Below are 20,636 nucleotides of genomic sequence, written 5' to 3' on the forward strand. Positions count from 1 at the left end.
CCTTGCATTCACAGTTTCTTAATTTCCTTCATGAACCTGTAGCTGGTTACTCTGGAGACTGATAAAAGTTAAAGTGGATTTATCTGAGCAGTGATCTGAGTGTGGTTAAGCTCATTTCTTGTACTAAATGAGCTCTTTAGTTTAGACTCTGCTGCTACAAATGCTCTCTCTGATGTCCCAAATAAAAATAACGAGCTGCTCTCTCGGAGCTGTGAGCTGCCCTCAGGAGCTCATTAGGACACTGGCTCGGTGAGGATCCCCGAGGAACGAAGTTACTTGTCCTTTCGCTTTATGCTTCCCAGTGCTCACACTCCAGGAGGACCCAAAGCCCATTAGCCTCCTAATGCACATCCTGTTTTGCTTATTGCTTTATTAATAGTGGGCTGGGAACGAAGAGCAGATGTTGCCCCAAAATGGCAGCAGTGTTAGGGAAAAGGGGAAGGAAGATAAGCGAACTTATTGCATTTGTGGCATAGTGTTGAGTGGAAAACCTGGTTGAAAATGTGAAATTCTGAAGGAAGGGCAGAGCCATCAACTCACACCACCTTACAGCTGAGATCTTCCCCCCCCTTCATGGGCTGGAACTGATCAGGCTGAAACACCTCATTGGGCATCAGCGGTTCCCTGTACTAACAAAAACATGTGAACCCCCAAATCCATCACAACCATAAAGTGTGATCTTCTGTTGTGTCAGCCCATGCCTTAACCTAACAAAATGGAAACTGTATTATTTTCCAGTTGTAGCCATAAACAACTGGTTTGTAACATCAATTGATTACTGGATGCTTGAGGGAGATTGTGCATTTTAAATTTACTGAGGTGAAACGTTAAAAGCAGAAAATCTGCACGATATCTTATGCATTTATATCTTATTGTGAACTTGGGGACCATTACTGCACCTTCTGTAATCACCCTGTCAAAGCCTCTCCTAGTGAAGACAGTAATATTGATTTCCCTTTCATCACTTGGCGCTGGATGTTCATATCCACTGCAGACTGCAAATGCTCTCTTTGCTCAGCTAACCTATTATTTAAATATTCAGAGCCAAAAGAAAGCAGGTAAGTCTTGCCTTTTGGCAGCTGTAGTTAGCTGGAGTAGCTTCCTAAAACAAACACCTTCATCTTATATGAAGGATCATTTTCTCTCTTGATATGTTTGCTGCTGCAGAAAGAATTGAAGCTGTACTCGCTTGCAGGCTGTTTGCAGCAGCTGTGAAGGCTGGAAATGCTTCCTAACCCTTATATTTTTCCATGGGGTTGGATAACACTTTTCCAATATCTACAGCTGTTCTGTGATCTCACAAAAAGTATTGTTTGTATACAGTAATGGCTGGGAATCCTGGCTGTAGAACAAGATCCCAAAGCTGAGGTGTAAATACATATCCAGAAGGCTTACAAGCTAGTTACTGGTTCATATACTAGTTAAATATGACTGAGATACTGAAGTCTAAGAGATTACTGACAGCTGAATAGGTTACTACCAGCTGCCTACCAGCTGGATTACTTGTCTCTTCTCAGGGATGGCTCAGTGAGCCATCAGAGATGGCTGAGATGAAGCAAGAGCTCGTTCCTATTGAACTGGGCTATCCTTTCTTCCTCTTTTCCCATCCTTCCCTCTCTCCCCACTGAACTGAACAACCCCACTAAACAACTACTGAACTCGAGGCACCTCACCAACAGGAGAAACGTGGCAAAAGCTTGGGAAGAAAAGGTAGTGCTTTGGCTGTGTTGAGTTTGACCTGGCTGAGTCAAAGAGATGTCAAGCATAAATTTAAAATAGAGGATGGTATCTTATGATCTTATTGATCAAGATTATACATAAGCAACCAAATGTAGTGACTAAAAGTCAGTGACTGAATCTCAGACATTCCCTTTTTTGATGAAGGGGACCCAAATCCAAACTAAATCCTCCAGCCTGCCAGCAAAGCACTGGATATGATCTATTCAGAAACGCATAGGATAGTATATTATTTTGGTGCATTCTTTAGTTATTAGTTTACGGTAAAGCTTAGGTCAAAAAGAGGAATGCCTTGTCAGGTCACTCTCTGTCAGTCCACAACAAATGTTAACGATTTGCAGGACTGTCTAGAAGGACTTCAAAAACAGAGAGAGCTGGGGGAAAATAAAGCAGTGTGATTCAAGATATCATGCCAACTGAGAGAAGGGGGTGCAAACGAACACTCCAAACTCCCATTTTTCCAGGTTGTGTGTGTGTTTCCCACTTTAGGACGTGGCTTTGGTTGGAGACAAGCCCCTGCAGAGAACGGACCTCCAGGCCACCTGGTTTTCTGTTTTCCCTAAAGCATGCCTTTGTCGTTTCTTCTCACTTTCCAACAGATGCTGCACTTGAGGTATCACCTCCCGAGCCTTTCATCGCCTTGCCTACAGCACGGTGCAGCGGGGCACCCCCGGGGGCTGCCAGAGGCACCCGCGCCCCCCCGGCTTCGCGGGGACAAGCACCAAGTTGCGGCCCCCGGCGGCTCCAGAGGAGAGGCGCCCGGGGGGGCTCTGCAAACTCCTGCAACTCCTCCAGCCCCAGCCCCAGCTCCAGCCCCGTCTCGGGCAAGCCCCGAGCCGCTGATCCGCTCTCCCCAGCCGGGCCGCGGCCGCGCCTGCGCTGCCCGGGGAAGGCGGGGGGGGACCGGGGAAGCCCGGCGGGAGGTGACAGCCGCCGAGGGGGCGCAGGGCCCGGCTGGCTGCCGGCTCGGCCCCGGGCTGCGCCGCAGGCACGGTGAGTAAAGCCCCGTCTTCCCCCTCCGCGACTGCCGGGGAAGGGACCCCCACGGGGGAGGGACCCACCCCGGACGGGGAACCCCCCCGCGGTGAGGAAACCCCCGGGGTCCACGTCCCCGTCCTTGTCCCCATCCCTGCCCGGTGCCCCGATGCGGCTGGGGGGGGGGGGGAGGGGGCGTCTCGTCGCCGGGGCTGCCGCTGCCTCCGCCGCCCGCCCTCCCCTCGGCTGCACCGAGCTGCTGCGGGGAGACAAAAGCGGACAAAGGAGGCAGGCAGAAGGCGCGTTGCACGGCACGGCACGGCACGGCACAGCACAGCACGGCGCCGGGCGCTGCCGTGTGTCGGGGGACCCCCTGCGAGCCGTGCCGGCGGGGCACGTTGGGGCTGCCTGCCCCGGCCCCGCTGCCGCCCGGGCTTTGTTCCCCCGCCGTCCTCCCGATTTATGCCGGCGCCGTTATTTTTAGCCCCGAGGAGGAGAAGCTTGGCGCGGCCACCTCTGCCCCGAGGGGCGGCGGGGGAAGGAGGGAGGGAGGGAGCGGGGCGGGCGCGTTGGGACGGGCGCCGCTGACCTCCCCGCTCTCCGTCCCGCAGGTCGGCGGCCGCCCCCCCCTCCCCCGGAGCTGTGTCACCGGCGGCGAGGAGCGAGGATGAGGGCTGCGGAGCGGCGCTGGGGGGCGGCAGCCGCCGGCAGCGGGGGCTCCCCGGCGGGCCCGCGGCCCCTCGAGCGACGCGGCGGCAGGACGGAGCCGCAGGAGCCTCCGGCATCGGACACGTGCGGCGGGGCGGCCGGCGGCCGCGGCTAGGGCCACCCCCGTCCCCTCCCTCCTCCTCCTCCTCCTCCTTCTTCTCCTCCTCCTCCTCCCTCCGCGCTATGCTGCACGCCCGCCGGGCCCCTCAGCGCGCCGGGCGCACGGCGCCGATGGAGCCGAGCGGGCCGCTCTGAGGCCGCCGCCGGTCGCAGCATGGCCTCGGCGGGCAGCCCGGCGCCGCGGAGCCCCGGGGCGGAGCGGCCGGAGGCGGGTGCGCGGTGCCGCAGCCTGCCCGTGCTCGGCTCCCCCCTGGCGGCCGGGGGCGGCGGCGGCGGCGGCGGCGGCGGAGTCCCCCCGGGCCACGCCGTCTCGGCGGCTCCTGCTCAGGACGAGGGAGCCGGGGCTGCCCGGCCCCCGGCAGCCGCCGCCGTCGGGAGCCTGCCCCGCAGGACGGAGGTGCCGAGCCGGGGGGTGCCCCCCGGAGCGCCCCCTCCGCCGGCGCTGCTGCTGGCGGGGCCGCCGGGCAGAGCGTGCCTGCGGGCGGTGCTGGCGGACTCGCGGTTCTTCTTGGTGTGCATGTGCTTCCTGACCTTCATCCAGTCCCTCATGGTGTCCGGCTACCTGAGCAGCGTCATCACCACCATCGAGCGGAGATACAGCCTGAAGAGCTCGGAGTCGGGGCTGCTGGTCAGCTGCTTCGACATCGGGAGCCTGGTGGTGGTGGTGTTCATCAGCTACTTCGGGGGGCGCGGGCGGAGGCCGCTCTGGCTGGCCGTAGGGGGGTTCTTCATCGCGCTGGGGGCCGCGCTCTTCTCCCTACCTCACTTCATCTCCCCGCCGTACCAGATCCAGGAACTGAACTCCTCCGTCAGTAACGAGGGCTTGTGCGTGACCGGCAATGGCACCGCCAAAGAGCAGTGGGACTCGCCGGCCTGCGTCAAGGACTCCGGTGGCAATGATCACTCCCTCTATGTAGCTTTATTCATTTGTGCCCAAATCCTCATTGGCATGGGCTCGACACCCATCTATACTTTGGGACCAACCTACTTGGATGACAATGTCAAGAAAGAAAACGCCTCGCTTTACCTAGGTAAGGCATCCGTGCTGAAAGGCTGAACCCCAGGTCTCTGAGGCGCCGTACCTTCTGAACAGCACCCGTGCTAAGTTTTCCTTCTAAAGTAAACTTTTGAGTTAAAATCACCCTGCTTTCCTACTTTAAAATGTTTCTTCCCCCCCTTTCTTGTGGGATGGTGAACAGCAGTAACAGGTGAAGCCAAGGCAGCGTATGTAAAAGTGGCTGCACTCACACCCTGCTGCATGCGTAGCAGGACATCAGAGAAGGTCGTCCTCTCTAAGGCTTTTCAGCACTTGACTTGAGCAGGTGACTTCTTCGGCAAGCAGCGTTAAAGTTAGCCGTTCCCCTTCAAAGATTTCTTTTTGCTAATACAGAAGCAATATATTTCCAAATTTCCGTCAGCCTGCCTTTAGCCTAGACTATCTATAATGTTAATGTTTTATTAGTACTTTGACAGATTTTTACATGTTTTGTTTTACTTTTCCAGAATTTAACTTGCACTGAATTTTGGCAGCAAATCATTTGGGAACTCAGAATGAGTTAAAAAAAACACACAACAACTTTGATAAAACAGCAAATGAAAACCTTCAGGGTTAAGAGCTCAGTTAGGGGAGCTCAAAGAACACCACAAAACCACAGTTTCATATACCGTTAATATATCTAGCACCTGGCTTTTGGCAGGTACAAATAGTCTTCTTGACAGTCGTCCTATGATGAGAGAGAAGAGTTTCTTGAGTAACTGGGTGCTAAACTTTTTTGGAGTTTGGAGATCACCACAATTTTTTGATAGCATGTGTAATGTGAGGGAAGATTGTTCTCTGACTTCTCTTAGTATCCTACATGATTCTGTGAGAAATGAATCTCACTCCTTCAAATAAGTTTCAAATAAAGGGAGGCACTTATGGTGCTGGGAGAGCTGTGAAATGGTTGTGGATGCTCAGCACTCCCATTTTCGGTTTAATTTGCTACATCGTTACGATAACCTTGGAGATAATCATTCCGTGTAAAATAGACTGTCACAAAAGGAATACACACAGCATGTCTGTAATTACTTTGTTAAGCAGAAGTAATGGTCTGGATCTGTGTTTTTTATTCCTTTTGACCTGTTCTTCAGCAATTTGGCTGCTCCCTGAACCATTTTAAAGCCAGTTCTAAGCGCAGTGTCGTGAGAAAGCCTTGGGCATTGTTAGGCTTTAGAAGGAAAGATGGGGATTCTCTGTGGTTTTTCTCCTGTTTTCACAACATTGCTGATGTGAATTATTTGATAAAGCATTTTCCCTCTCTCCCCACCCGCTGAGAAAGGTTAACTGGTATGGAAATTTCTATTAACCTGGAATCAGCTCTGTTGGCGGTGCAGAAAAGCAAAGAATCTTCTTGTTGAGATTCCTAACTGTATTTTGGAGCAGTAGAGAGGGGTCTGAAACTTTCTCCAGTAGATGATTTCATACAGTCCTCAGAAACAAGGAAGAAAAAGGAGGACTAGTTGCAGGCAAGACATGAAGGGCAAAAAAGAGGAACGGTGTGAGAGATGGAAAAAAGCTCTTGCCCAAGGGGGAAGCAAGGTCAGCGTTTGTTTGGAAGTCCTTACTGCAGGAGAAGCTATGCTTGCCATGAAAGTACTCCTACTGCAGGAAATCGTAACAAAGTGACTCAGATAACTTAATTACTGCAAAGATCAGCCTTAAAGTTAACAAAGGTAAAGGACACCAGCAGCTGTTGGAAGACTGTGTGTGACCCTGGAGCTCACACTGAATTCACTTTGATCTATAGTGGGAATACCCTCGTAGATTTGATGTTCGTATGTAGCGATTCAGAGCAGTGAAGATGAGATACCATCTGAGGAGTAAATGCAAATTTTATGCCAGCCATCTGATAGTATCCACAGGGAAAAGAATTACAATGAACACAAAGCACATTTTGAAAACAGAGTAAGATATATCATCGCTTTCTGTCAATTTTTGAGCTACAAGCAATGTTGCTTGCCACTGGAAATTGAGGTGTTATGTTTTTAAACAATGTGAGATTTTGAGAAACCTTCACTAGTTCAGGTTTGAATATTTACCTCTACCTTAGGCTTAAGTCAAAGACTTTTTGAGGGGCAGGAGTATAATCTGAGTTCTGTGGAAAGAAATAAAAAGAGCATTGTGTGACATGTTGATGTGAGCAAACCTGGATTTTGGAGCTCCTCCGAGGTCTGGAATGTCTCATGTCCAGCCGGGCACAGGGATGGGATACAGGTGGTAAGGGCATGGCTTGTCGGGCCAGCCAGTACACATCCTGCATTGTGCAATGCTCATTTCTCAAGGCAGTGTGGTTTTTTTACATGGGCAAGTTATGCAAATGGTGTCAAAATGTAAAATGCATGTGTGCATGTAGCTGTGAGCTAACAAAAAAATCTTGGACTGGGCTGTTCAGAGGTTTTTGAAAAGAAAAGAAAGCCTGGTGAAACAGATCCCATCGATACAAGAACACATCTCAGTGAAGATGAGTTAATTTCAAAATAGAAGTATCCTCTAACACAGAGTGGAAAGTCCCTACTGTGTTTGTAATCAAGTTGGTGTTGCATGCTGTGTTTTCTTTGTAGGAGAAGTAACATCAATATGTGTTCAAATGGGAAAAGTTTGTTTAGAAGTGTGTATGTTGTAAAAGCTCCATGGAGCTGCACAACTCAGCTCTTCAGCTCAAGTTTGCCCACTAATTGTAGGGTGCTAAAGCCCCCTCGGTATCACTAATCCTGATTCTGCAAAAACTCACCTTATGCGGCTGTGGAAGCTATTTTATTTATTTTCCGAGTTAATCCAGCTCAGGGCTCGAGTGGCAATAGCATATCCTCTTAAGTGTAGGCATGCAAGCTCAATGTGGACAGCTGTTTTAACATTCCTGGCTGGAAGTCCTGCTCTCAGAAAAAACATATTTGATGCTTATACATAGTCTCTTGGCTGCCTACACATAAGTCCATCTGTCGGGGTGGCACTGCGCCAGTTTACAAGGTGGTATGTCATTTTTAGTAGGACAAAGGTGCCAAGCAGGGATGTGTGTTTGGGCCGCCTGCATAGCAATGTGCAAGCTCACCCTTCTGTGGGATGTTTCTTCCTTGTGAAGGCAGAGTTTAGGGTCCTCCTGCCCCCCGGCCCCGGCGGTGCTTTGATGCCGCAACGCTGACTTTGAGAAAATGCATGACATCAGACTTGGGAACAAGTCAGGATTGTAACAGGTGCCTAGGAAATACAAGAACTGGCTCCGTTAATCGCAGATAATCCAAAAGGGAAGTTACACGCTTTCTGTAAAAACTGGGCAATTGCTAAGTTGTCTTTGTCTGCTTCTGAAGTCTCTCCCTTCTGTGCTTGGCCATAAGGTGTGCAGGTAATTACATCAGGGTGAAAACCCTTCCATTTCATTTGGAATCGGGTTGGACTTCCCAAGTCTGTTTTTGTACTCCTGATGGTGTTTCTGCTACCAATCAAATTCTAAAACTTAACTTAGACATGGTGTGTTTTTGTAGAGATCCAGAAGTCTGTCTCGACTATGAGTTTACTTTGTGTTTGTGTCATGAATTATAGGAGCTGTTTCTGAAATTAGCTGTAGGACTTGGAAAATGAAGGTTTATTAGCAGCGTTATAGTGCCTGAATAATTTCTAAATACTTTTGTGTATTTTGCAAGTGGATGTTTTAATAACAAAGGAATTTCCTTTGAAAATTCATGCATAAGACAGCATTAGTTTTACAGAAATACTGTGTTAATGAGAACATTTCGGCATTCAGGAATATTTTACTTTCACCAGTACCCCGGAAAAGACTTGTGGATGAATTAATTGTTGTGCTAGGGATGATTTATTCTCACATTCCAGCATGCTATAGGCTGGTGGTGATGGGATATTAGAAAATGGCCTAAGGAAGTTTAATTTAAGGCAGGCTTTCTGTAGCTTTGGGAACAAACAGTAATTACAAAATGCAAAGATAAAGCTTTTATGGGAGAATAGCAGAAAAATTGGATAAATGTGTGTAAATAGGGTTGGTACAGATAATGGCATAGGAGCCAGGGGAGTAAAATCCTTTCCTAACGTGGAAGAAGAATAAATATTTAGACTGGTTTCCAAAATATTTGGACTCCGGCTTTGTTTTCAGGAGGATCATTTGCGGGCTGCTATTTCTAACATGAGCAAAAGGGCATCAAAGCTGTAACTGGCAAAAATGCTCACAAGCGTTTTTCACTGCTTGCTCTATTTCCTATTTAAATGAGCAGTGTGCTCAGGTTATTCCTCAAATACGGGATTGGTTTGTCTGAGTGAAAGCTACTCCTCCGTTTATCCATGGGCTAACACAAAGAGCTGGCCCACCAGCAGCCCTTTGTATGGATGTGGGCTTGCTTGCTTCATGCAGCAGCTGGGCAGAGCTGGCTGCAGCCCGAGAGCACTGTGCTCTGGGCTGGCCTTAGCATCTTGTGATGCAGGTGAAGCAGCTGCAGGTCTCTTTGTGCATATGGATTATGTTGTACTGTGCTTCTTGGGCATTCCTGTAACCTCTTTTATGTCAAAATGCTGATCAGGCAGCAGGCGTTGTTCCTAATGATTATTTAAAGTGCCATTGTGCAGTTTTATTGCCCTATTCTACAGCTAAGGGAATGGCAATAGAAAGGCAAATTCTACTTTTCTGCTTTAGTCTCCTGCTCCCAGGTGGACTGCTACATTTTTTTCATAGTGTAATCCTCGATATCATTTTTTTACAGGCATTGAGAGGAGGGGTTGAGAGCACTGTGTGCATATAATAAGTTCAGTGAAGGGTGGGTGCAGCCCACTCTTCTTCTTCAGAAAACTCTGAAGTTTTCTGCCTGCAGAGTTTGATGGTGAGAGTGGTACACCTTCACTTGCATGGTCAGGATCGTGTCCCTAAGGGGTGCTTACTGCATCTCCCCCCTCACGTCCCTGCCATTAGCCATGTCATCCTTCACAAGCAGCTCTATTGACAAGGTGTCACTGGCAGTAACTGGCAAAATGAGGTTTGCCCTTTTTAGGAGCAAGAAGAGGCTTTTATATACATATATACTTGCCTGATAGCCTGTTTCCCTTTATATTAGATAACAAAATTAGGTGGGACCCAGGAGTCTGAAGTTCAGTGGGGTCTCAGTCCCAATTGTTGTCCTTGCTTAGCGCTTGTCACATGTCAGCCTTCTGGGTCTGAAAGTGCCCTTTTCACCCGCTCATGCTCGGGAATGCTGTTTTCTTGGAGAGCAGCTCTTTCCTCCCAGGAGAGCCTCTGCCGCCATCCAGATTTCAGCAGACAAATGTCTGAACTTGCAGAGTTCCCCAGAGGATCTCGGAAACTTAGACATGAAAGCAGCCTTTGAGTAACAGCTTGTCTGTACCTTCTCCCAGGGACTGGAGGCTTGGGATCCAGTGTCTAGTTACCCTGGAGCTGGAAACTTTAGCTCAGTATCCTGCCTATTTTGTAAGGAGTTCACGTAACCACTGCTGCTGCAGGTGGGTTGCAGTGTAAATGGCTGAGGATGCTTTGTGGTTTCTGTAGCTTCCCTTAACACTCATGAAGTGGCCACCTCACCTGTCCAGGCTTAATTTACGCTGGTATAAGTCATGAAAGTGCTTCTGCAGTCAGAGGAGTGTGTCATCTAGGTGTGCAGATGGGCTTTCTCCCTACCCTCACACAAAGATGAATAGCTTTCTGTGCAGAGAACACAGATAGGTGTTTAAACTGGGCTCGACCTGCCAGCATCTAAAAGTATTAATCAGGGGATTTTTAAAACTGGTGAGTGGATTTTGTCCATGGGTTTTAAAAGGGCAGAAAAGTAACTCAATCGCATGAGAATCTTTCTATAGTCTCACCCTTTATTTTTAACCTGTTTTTGGTCTTCTTCATCCTGATAATATTCTTAGAGCCTCTATTAAATGTGGGAGGCATGAGCTCATTTTTGGTCTTTGTTATTTTTACATACTTTTTATATTTCTTTTGAAAACAATTGAGAAGTGGAAGGGGAAGAGGAAAGACCCAGGTGGACTGCTGTGTGAGCTCTGATGGCAGAGCAAGCCAGTGGCCTTTCTCAAACATGAATCATCCGCAGAGTTATTGAAGTTTCAGCTCCCGGTCCAAGGGTGCCTCTGCAAACCCATCAGCAGCCACAAGCAATGCTCGGAGTCGTCAGGGCTGGGGTCTGAAGCATCACAGAGATTGTCACTTAAGTCAGCCAGATCTGTACCCCAGCTCCTTCCAAGTGCCCAGGAAAAAAGGAAAAAAAGGGACATTTCCCATTGTGGGAAAGAATATGTCAGTGTACTGCAGCACAGAGAGAGATGGGCTATGTCCTGCTTTGTCTCTGAGCAGGACAGAGCAGTTGGGAGTTTGTGCATCTGTTGTGCTGTCATGGGGCCAGAAATTCATGCATGCTGCGCAGTGCTACCGGGAGAGCTCACGGACCTGGGTCTTTCCTTTGCTCTTTCCTACAGCCTTCTCTTCTGCACAGCCAATTTGTTCTTGCTTGAGAATCTGGGAGGTGTGAGCACAGGAACTCAAGTGCTGCATTGTGCTGCACTCACAGCTGGTAGTGTAATCGGGAGGCACTGATTCTCACACAGGTAAACAGCTTATTTGGCATGAGGAGAAAAAAAAAAAGCATGTATTTTTACTCGTAATTTGAAAAAGCTGATAACGAAAATTATTGAAAGACAATAAACACAAACTGTATGATGTGAAGTGCCTGTAGAACAGCACTGGTTGTGCACTCCTGTAATGTTCCTCTGAGTCTCCTCTCCATTTTCCATGCAGGTGCTTTTGTAGCAGCTTGCTTTCTTTTCAGTGTCTTGCTGGGATTTTTTTTTTTGGTTGCTTCAATTTTCTCCCACACCTGTATTGATTTTAACACTTCTTTTACATTGCAGCATGCACTGCAGGACCTCAGTCTGACAGTTACCTCCACTCCTGTGATTGTTGGTGCTTACAGGAGGAGAGTGAAAGCTTCAAGAGCCTCAGCATGCATTTTCTTAAAATCCAGTGCTGCTCTGACATGAGCTACCACTTCTCCACTCATTTGAATTTAGTCAGCTTTTGTGAGTTAGCAGCAAAATATATATCATATATTTATGTAAATATATATATCCATATATCCTATATGGATATATTTATAATATATCCTATATTTATGTGTCTGTTTTTAATGATTTTCTTCTGATTGATAAAAAGTAGATGCTGTATGGATTCTTCTGTGGTTTTATCCTTGCCTTTTTGCATTCATTAAACTCTTCTCCGGAGTCAAAATATTTCAGACAATCCATATATTAGCTAAACATGTCTTCTGATAGATGCTTTGCTAGCCCAGTGCTTGCTGTTGTAGTTTGCCACAGTGTTTTTCACAGTTCTGCTCCCAGTGTTTTCCTTCAGGTCTTGTGCAGGCACTTGGAGGTGCCAGGGTGCTCCTGGGGTCATGTGCTCTGAATCACACCTAGGTTCCCACTTCTTTTTTTTTTTTTTTTTTTTTCAGTTCCTGTTTATATTAAAATCTGAACACTGGACCTCCCCAAGAGTCATTTTAAGAAGTGCATTTGTGTAGATAAAGAGTAGATAATGAAATAGTTGTGAGCATGCTGCTGTGGCTGCTGGCCTGTAATTACTCAAACAGAATGTGTTAAGCAAGCCTCGTTTGTGTCCAAAATATATCGATAAAGGAAATACTCTGTAAGGTATTTTCTGCTGCTGCTGTGTGTTAAGCCCTCCCTGTGCTTGAGGAGAAATTGCTGTATTCAGCTGAGTTGATGACTGGGTAGATTTTGCTGTGTCAGACACCTCAGAACATTGCCTTTTCCACCAAAGGTCCCAAAGGAGTGAGCTCAGAGCCTTGCAGATGAAATACAAGGGAAATTCATGAGCACAGTCCCCTGATGCTGCTGGTTAGGTGGGGTTTTCGGCTGAATAGAAACCAGGAGTTTTTGAAGGAGAAGGAAAGGTTCAGTAGTGCAGGGCTGGCTGTGCCTCTTCTCTGCTGCAATGGGGAAAGCCAGAGATGCTGCTTCTGTGGAGTCCCAGAAAGCCCCTGGCAAGGCCGAGAACTTCTGAGGATTACGAGAAGAGGGAAGCTTTGCTTCCACCCATGCTTTCCTTTCCCCGAGCCCAGCATGTCCCACTATTGCCTATAGTGCCTCTCTGCACCACTGTGCAGAACGTGGCTCATCCACCCCTGGTGTTTCAGGAGCTGGGATCTAACAAGTGGTGAGGAAATAGTTTGCCACTGTCTGATTTGTAATCTGTTTTTACCTTTCTGCTTATTACTTCATTCCAGTGAGTGAAAAAGAGGCTTAATAGATAGTGCACTCTTGTGGAGTGCCGATAACTTCAGCAATAACCCTCCCATTTCAAACAGTGAAAAAAATCACCTATTACAGAAAACCACTACATAACATTGCAGATTCTCATTTTCGCAAACCTGATGAGCAATTTATGTCAACTTGATTTAATACAGCTGTTTAGTGGCAGAAGTAGTGAGGGTATCTCTAGGGAGAATTTTGGTCATGGGGGAATACAGCTAACACATGAGGTTTTGATTCTGCAGTGTGGTAGTGCTGATGCACACGAATTCAGACATTCATCTGGAACGTTACGTCATTGACCTAAAATGGGAATTTCAGAAAATTAAGTTTCTTCTGTTAATAGCATGACTGAGGGCTGGAAGTGGGCTTTTGGGGTCTGAAACAAGTGATTGTTATTTTGTTACCCCTGCTTACTTTGTAATTGGAGGAATGTAAGTCCTGTTACTGTTACACACCAAGAATAAAAAGTGCTCTGATCCCAGCACTTCATCTCTGTAATGTAATGCCACAACGTAAATCATTTCTCAAAGGCAGAGCCGAGGAGTGAATTGAGACTTAAAGAAAGAGCTTTACTCCAAAGTAGAGGTCCCAGGTAGCAATTGCCATCTCTGGATCATCTGGAAGCTCTGTGTTGGCCTCAGTGAGTGAATATTTTCATGGGGCCGTGATTATAGTGACACAGCTACAGGTGACCAGCGTGAATTCCTTTGCTGCAGATGCAGAGGGGATTAGTTGCAAGTAGGCAGTAACAGCACTATGTTTGCTTCCATGGCTTCTCCAGGAGCTCTGGGAGAAGGAAGATGAGTACTTCTAGTACTTCGAGGTACTTCTGGAGGAGTACCCTCCGTATTTAGGAGTACCTGTGCACCTGAGCCTAAGTAGAAATTCAAAAAAAGACTTTTCATCATTAGCATTTGCTCCTTGCTATGGCTATATGTGTTAGCAATTGATTTTTGCTGAGATTTGGATATTTTTGTTCTTATTGAGTTTATGGATAATTGCTGCAGCTTAGAACACTGAGAAGCAAGCAGGACACAGCAAGTAGGAAGGCATTTCACCTTGAGTGGCAAAACAAAACAAAATAGGATAAGGCAATGGCATCCATGCATTTCAGACAGTTAAAAGATCAGCCTTATATGAGAAATGAGATGTAAGCTATTGACTAGTATTTGCCCAGCCAGTTAATAGGAAAGGAGCTGAAAAAAGCTTTTACACCTGTTGAGTCAGAAGGTTTGGATGCTTTTTCAGCCTAATGTAAGGGTTGGAGATTCAGTTTACCAGATGAAAAAAGAAGAGGAATATGTGAACTAATGTAATTTGAAGAGTTTCTACACCAATGTAGTTAGAGCAGTACATAGCCTTTGGTTAAGTAGCAATATTTTAAGTGGAAAACAGAGTATTTGGATAAGGTAAAAATGAACTGTTTATGATCAGATAGATCTCTAATTAACTTCCCTTCATCCTTACTTCTCTCTTCATCCTTCTCTGTACTCCCATGTCCAAACGTAAATCCTACAAAAAGAAAAGCACACTGTGGTCCAGTGTAGTACAATGCTTTCAGGAAAACCCCATGTTTTAGTTCTCAGAGTTTTATTTTCTGTTTTCATACATATCTTGAGTGTTACAGAGACTGAAGAAAGGGTGATGGAAGAAATGCCACAGTTCCAAGCGACATTCTCTCGGTACGTGAGAAATAACAGTTCGCTGTTTGCCCAAGTCAGCACACTGAAATCTTTTGCCAACAGTTGGGTCAGAGCTGACCAGCTTCCCGTAGGAGGAGGAGATGTAACTGGCACAGACAGTGGGAGGACTGCTGAATGGTCATGGTAGAAGGGTTTGATAGCCGTGAGGTTTATATTAGCACACAGACACCCTATACTACGAGCCAGCTGCTTTTTGTTTGAATTGTGCCTGACAGGAAAAAAATGGTGTAGTGTATTAGGAATGTGGCGAAATTCCCATGTCTGCTTTAGTAAGATGCTCAGATAAGTTGCTTTGTGGTCTGAACATAAAAATTTCTCCAAAGTACGACTGCTGGGCTAAGCAACTCTTTTAGAACTGGATTAATCCCAGTTTGCGTGGCCTGTCCAGAGATATTAGAAGAATTAGTAGCACGGCATTAGAAGAGATGGTAGCATGACCCTTGAGACTGTGCCACAGCCCCCGGCTGCTCTTAGGATTGCTTTCTGCTGCTTTGGTATTGAGGCAGGATATGGAGCATGAGGTGCAGGATGGTTATTTTTGTTTGCAGAGGACTGCAAAATACAGCAATTCTGCCCTTAATTTAGGCTGTATTGCACTCCAGTTAAATTAAAGACAGGAGACTCATTGACTATTTTGCTCCCTCCTCCTCCCATTTTCTTGAGCAGCAAAGCAGTGCGGGTCTCAGGGAACTGACAGCTGGCTGTTCTGTGGTGTGGGAGATCTGCCTTGAAGAATACATGTGTGGGAGTAATGATACGAGGCAGTCTTTTAGCACAACCCCTTGGTTATGTGCTGTATACTCTTGTTATACATAGTGCCAAAATAGACAGTAATCTTCTTACGTGGGATTGTGAAGCAAGTAATAATAGAGCACAAGTCAGTGTCATCAGTTCAGAGCTCATTTTTTTTATAAATTTATTTGTCATTTGTATCTCCTAGATTCTTTTGAACTTCTTAATCTTTATATTAACAAAGTCCTTCTCTCCATCTGGAAATATTAATGTTTCATAGTAGCAATGTCAGCTGCTGTCAAGACCTCTATTCATATTTCTAATTGAGGCACTTACTTTAAAAAGGCCACTGAGATTCTGAGTTTTCTAATTCAGCTCATTTCCTAATATAAAAAATTCAGATTAAGAAAAACTAGGAAATCACTTAGTCTGCATGAAATATTTCGGCTGCCTTTCGAGGCAGCCAGAAAAGACCTGAACACTTGGAGTTGCAATCCACAAGCTGCTCATCCGATTTAGAGCACATGAAGCGGGCTGCTGTGCAGCAGGGCACGCAGGATAAGCGTGTACAGGAGGAGAGAAGCAATTAGCTGCACAGCAAGCAGAGTCAGAGCAGAGAGGAAGATCTGGAGGCGTTTAATTAATATTAATGCTTTTGTGCTTCTGAATGCCAACGTCTTGCTAGGTTACTGCTGTCTTGGCCTTGTGGTTCTGAAGTCTGGCATCTAATGAATGTTAGATTCAGAAAAGCTTTTGAGAAAAGTTAATAAATCACAACTAACTGTAGACACGTTCATCTTCCCTCTGAAGGTAATGAGGTGCACCTGATGCTGAATGGGAGCAGGATCAGATCTATAAAGCTTTTTCATTCTTAAACAGGTAACAACAGAAACTCTTGGGATTTTTTTACCCAATTTAATTAATCTGAAATAATGAAAGTGCATGTGGTCTATTAAAACTTTCTCAAGTCACCAAATCGGTTAGGAAAGAATAAAACAGGGTTTCTTTTCTGTTGTGAAAACAGTTTGGAACTGGTATAATTTTTCTTAATCGTTTTTTGATGGCAAAAGTACTTCCCATGGGAAAATGTTTAGCCATCAGTGTATATTTATTTGTATAGCTTGGTATTATTAGATGCATTTTTGCTTTTCAGTTCTTGTTATTAATTTCAGCTTCTGTTCATTCTTGGGTGGAAAACAGGCATGTCCCTGTTTGAAGATCGCTGCCTGTGCAGCTCCTCTTGCTCCTGTTTTTATCCAGTGTGTTGTTCATGACATATTTAGACTCTAGTAGGTTAGAGGGAAAGAAGCTTTCCATTTGCTCCCATTGGGAATACTCTGTGATTCAGGTTTACCTATTTTGACGTTTTGTAAATATTTCCCTGGTGGGTTTTAGTAGTGTGTGTTAGTACAAGGACGATCTCTGTGCTGACTTACGATTTGTGCAGTAGCACTGACATAATCCATTTTGAGTTGTACCTGGTTATCACAGACCATTTGTATAACCATAAGGGGCCATCCACAGACTATACAGTTTTTCTTAGACATTACCTATGTTTAGGTAACCCTCTGTCACCTGATAAGCACTTATCTATACCAACAGTTTCTTGTTCAGTTGTGGGAGCAAAATTTTATATCAAATTACATTTAATATATTGCTGCATTGTGCTGATCGACTGCTATTAAATATATTCAGATTTTGTGTGTACTGTGTGATTAAAGTGCTCCTATTGCACTTTATGGTAATTCATCTTTACTTTCTCCAAGGAATAAATCAAAGTTCTGGATTAGAGTCACAGTGTTTAATGATAATCTCACAAGAAGAAAGCTGAACAAAAACATGTGGATTTTCCTGTTCTGATGGATATTTAAGTGTATAGCACTTCATTTCCTTATTCATCTGGGACTTTCCATCTGAATGTTGTTAATACCACGGTAATAGCTTGCAGGTTTGGTAAATGGTCATGAATGCTTGAATTCTGAAATACGGCCTTCTGAATACCCTTACTAGTAGCAATATGCTGTAAATATAATGTGAAAAAAAGGGCTATTGTTATCCTGAATTGGATCTGGAGCCTGTTTTCCCCTACGACCATCCCTTAATTTTTGCTAGCCTAGGGATCAGTTGCTGTGTTGGCATGGCATGGGTGATGGCTGCCGCCAGAAGGAAGGGCTTTCACTTGGCTGCCTTTTCCCCTGCACCATGGGTGCATGCTGTTGGCACTTCCCTGGCATTGGATTTAATGATTTTGTGACTGTAGCATGAACCAGACCTCCTGGCTGCTCTGAAGGGAGCTCTCACCACTAGTGGCAGCAGGACGAGCTTTGTCCCTCCCAGGGCAGCTCCCTCCTGCAGCTTGTCGGTCCTGGGTCAATGGAAGGGGGCAGATTTCTGTGGCAATCTGAAGGGAAGCAGCTGTAACAAACAGCCAGTGCTGCATACATGAGTTTTTAACAGTTCCCTAAAACTTTCACTCCTATAGTCATAGGACTTTTTGAAACAACACATAGTTAGCTGAATAGCTCATGTGTTTGTAGTATTTTGTAAGAAAAGATTTTTCTTTAATATCATTTTTGGAATCATGATTTCCTCACTGCACATCCTTTGGTAGAGTACTTTCTTTGTATGTTTTTTTCATCTCCCACACTGTAGATAATATCACATTACCCATTAATATGCTTCATGAATGTGAAAACTTGATAGTGCAAGTGAGGGAGACGGGGGTGGGTTTCCTATCTCCTTTCCCTGTTCTCACACTGATGCCATGATCAGATGGGGGCAGTCAACGCTATGGACCTGACTGGACATGCCTCTCTATTTCCCACCCTTTGGGTGGGTTTCTGCTACCAAAAAGCTGAAATTGGCTTGACCACAATACCAGGATCTGGCCCATACATAGGATAACTAAAATACTCTCTCAGAAACATACGTCTTTGTAGCAGAAGCTAGCTTTGCAGTTTTGTAGGGGATGGTAATGCAGAAAAGCATCATTCTATTAAAATGTCCTTTATGACTTTCTTTCTATTGGTGTTTACTCAGCTGAGAAAGTTTATAAGCCTAACAATACTCATGGGACTCTGTAGCTGCCTGTAAACTAATTTTTATTCTGGATTAACACCAGCCTCTAAAACAAGCTGTTCCTTATATAGCATGTAGAGTCCTGGCTAAATTAAAAACCTTGTTCTGACTTCAGTTTTGTATATATAACCTATTTAAAAGATATTCTTTTTGTACTTTCTGCATTTGTAAAAATTACTGATGGAAAACTTCTGTAACCCCACCCAACCCATTTCTCTGTTGTTTGTGTTAGTGATTAAAGGAGACACTGGCACACACGTATGGCCTCTGTTCAGATCCAAGCACTCACACATGGCCAGGCCATGTCTGGTGACAGTACTGTGTGCGGTTTTCAGGATACTAATATCTGGTTGCTGTTGGATGGGACCAGTTTTGTCATTTCTTATTAGTGCCCGTGTATTAACAGGTAGAGATTGTAATCTGTTTTTAAGTAACGTGTAGTCTTTATTTTGTTGAATGGTGTTACATTTTCTATTATCTCAACAGAATTAAAAAGAGTTTGGAGATGTGAGAAGACTCCTAATATACTAATTAGTATTAAAAAAAAAAAAAAAGATGTGGACTTGATCATCCTCTGTAATAGGCATACTTCCTTTCTTCTCTCTTCAGTCTTTCTCCCACTAGACACCTCCTTGTGACACTGCCAGACTTACATTGTTCTGCCTTGCCTCAAACATTTCATTTTCATTTCTGAGAACCAGGAGAAATTATATTCATGATGAGGTGTCCACATTGTTCTCTGCTTTTGGATATTGCAGTGATGAATCTGATATAAAAATATTAAAATAGTGTAGGACAACCTTTTGAGATTATGTGCTCTCCTTTCACTAAGTAGCACATACAGTGATGGGTATTACAGCCTAATAAGGCATTTCTTTTGAATATAAGTATATTATTCCTACAATGATAGGACAAAGAACTTTCATTTCAAAAAATGGGAAGAGATACAAAATATAGTAATGCCTTATATTTTTTAGAAATTGCAATCAGTAGAAGTAAGCGGTCCTGCAGAAATGTTGGCACACTTATGCCAAAAACATTTGCAGAACCTCACATAACCAGCAGCAGGGAGGATCTCTTTTTCAAACCTGGCTTTTCTGTTTCTGCTTATAAACAAAGTTGATGCATCTTTGCAGAGATTAGCATCTCCAGGGTCACAGAGATAGCTGTGACATTTATGTGTTTATTTTTTAACCGAAGTGCAGCAGGGGAAACAGCTTCTGTTTAAAACTTGATGGTTTGGTTTTTCACTTATATCTTTCCTAAACACATATATTTGATGTTGTATTACCTGAGAAAGGACAGGGGAAATGCATGGCTGAAGTGGGTGGCAAGAGGACTGGGGAAGTTCATGCAATGGGCTCCAGAGTAGCAAAGGACTTTGGAGAGAAATTTGGACAAACCAATCAATAGTAAAAACTGCAATATTTTAGAGTTATAGTAAATGTGTGTATCCTAGAACAAAATCTCTGTAGAAATGTAAGCCCTCTGTTTTTCATTTGTTTAGAATGGAACAAAGTAAGAAAAGTAAAGACAACATATAAAATGCACGACTGATAGGTTATAGATAGATAGATAGATAATAAGTAGATAATAAGTAGATAATAAGTAGATGATAGGTAGGTAATTCCCCAAATAATCTCTCTGATTTTCCATCCCGGAGTTTTCAGGGCATTCCCAAAACTGGGCAGTAAGAACAGCAAGCCATGTTGTAGTTTTGTTTCATCCTGAGAAAATTTGAAGACATTTGATTGACTTCTGTGCTTTTTTTTTTTTTTTCTTCCAAACTTTTCACTTTTTGTTTTCCTGTTACAGTTATGCAAATAATTTTTTTTTGAGTTCATCTCCTCAGCCAGTTTTTTTTATAACCAAAGCATTACTTCCCTCCCCTCCTCACCCCAAAATATCTGAAAATTAAAAACTGGAAAAAAAAAAGTGTATTAAAATACTCCTGGGCAGTGAATTATCTTTCTGGACACTTACAAATGTACAACTGAAATGAAGGGATGGATTCACAAAAAATCCTGGGGAAAGCAGTGCCCATCAGCCTTGTGCTAAATATGCCAAAGATTTGGACCTGATGCGGTGTCTCTGAATTGTTTCTCCTGTTGAAAACGAGAGGCATGCTGTTGAAGTTTCCTACACAGTTTCATGTATGAAACTAAGAACATTTTTGTTTGGTTATTCAGCTATATTGGCTAAGAACAAATGTCTTATTCTGCTGTCATCTCTGCTAGGTTTTCACTGCAGTGTTTTGA

General features: G+C 44.9%; 1 protein-coding gene across 1 annotated transcript in view; it reads left to right on the plus strand.

The window, feature by feature from the left end:
- Positions 1 to 2,365: 2,365 nt before the first annotated feature.
- SLCO5A1 (solute carrier organic anion transporter family member 5A1) overlaps positions 2,366 to 20,636 on the plus strand; it is a 77,361-nt gene continuing 59,090 nt past the window's right edge. The window contains exons 1-2 of the mRNA XM_005019356.6: positions 2,366 to 2,730; positions 3,324 to 4,571. Of these exons, the coding sequence (XP_005019413.5) occupies positions 3,695 to 4,571 (877 nt within the window). The 5' untranslated portion in view covers positions 2,366 to 2,730; positions 3,324 to 3,694. The remainder of the gene's footprint in view (positions 2,731 to 3,323; positions 4,572 to 20,636) is intronic.

Source organism: Anas platyrhynchos, chromosome 2 (assembly GCF_047663525.1).
Source record: "Anas platyrhynchos isolate ZD024472 breed Pekin duck chromosome 2, IASCAAS_PekinDuck_T2T, whole genome shotgun sequence".
NCBI lineage: Eukaryota > Metazoa > Chordata > Aves > Anseriformes > Anatidae > Anas > Anas platyrhynchos.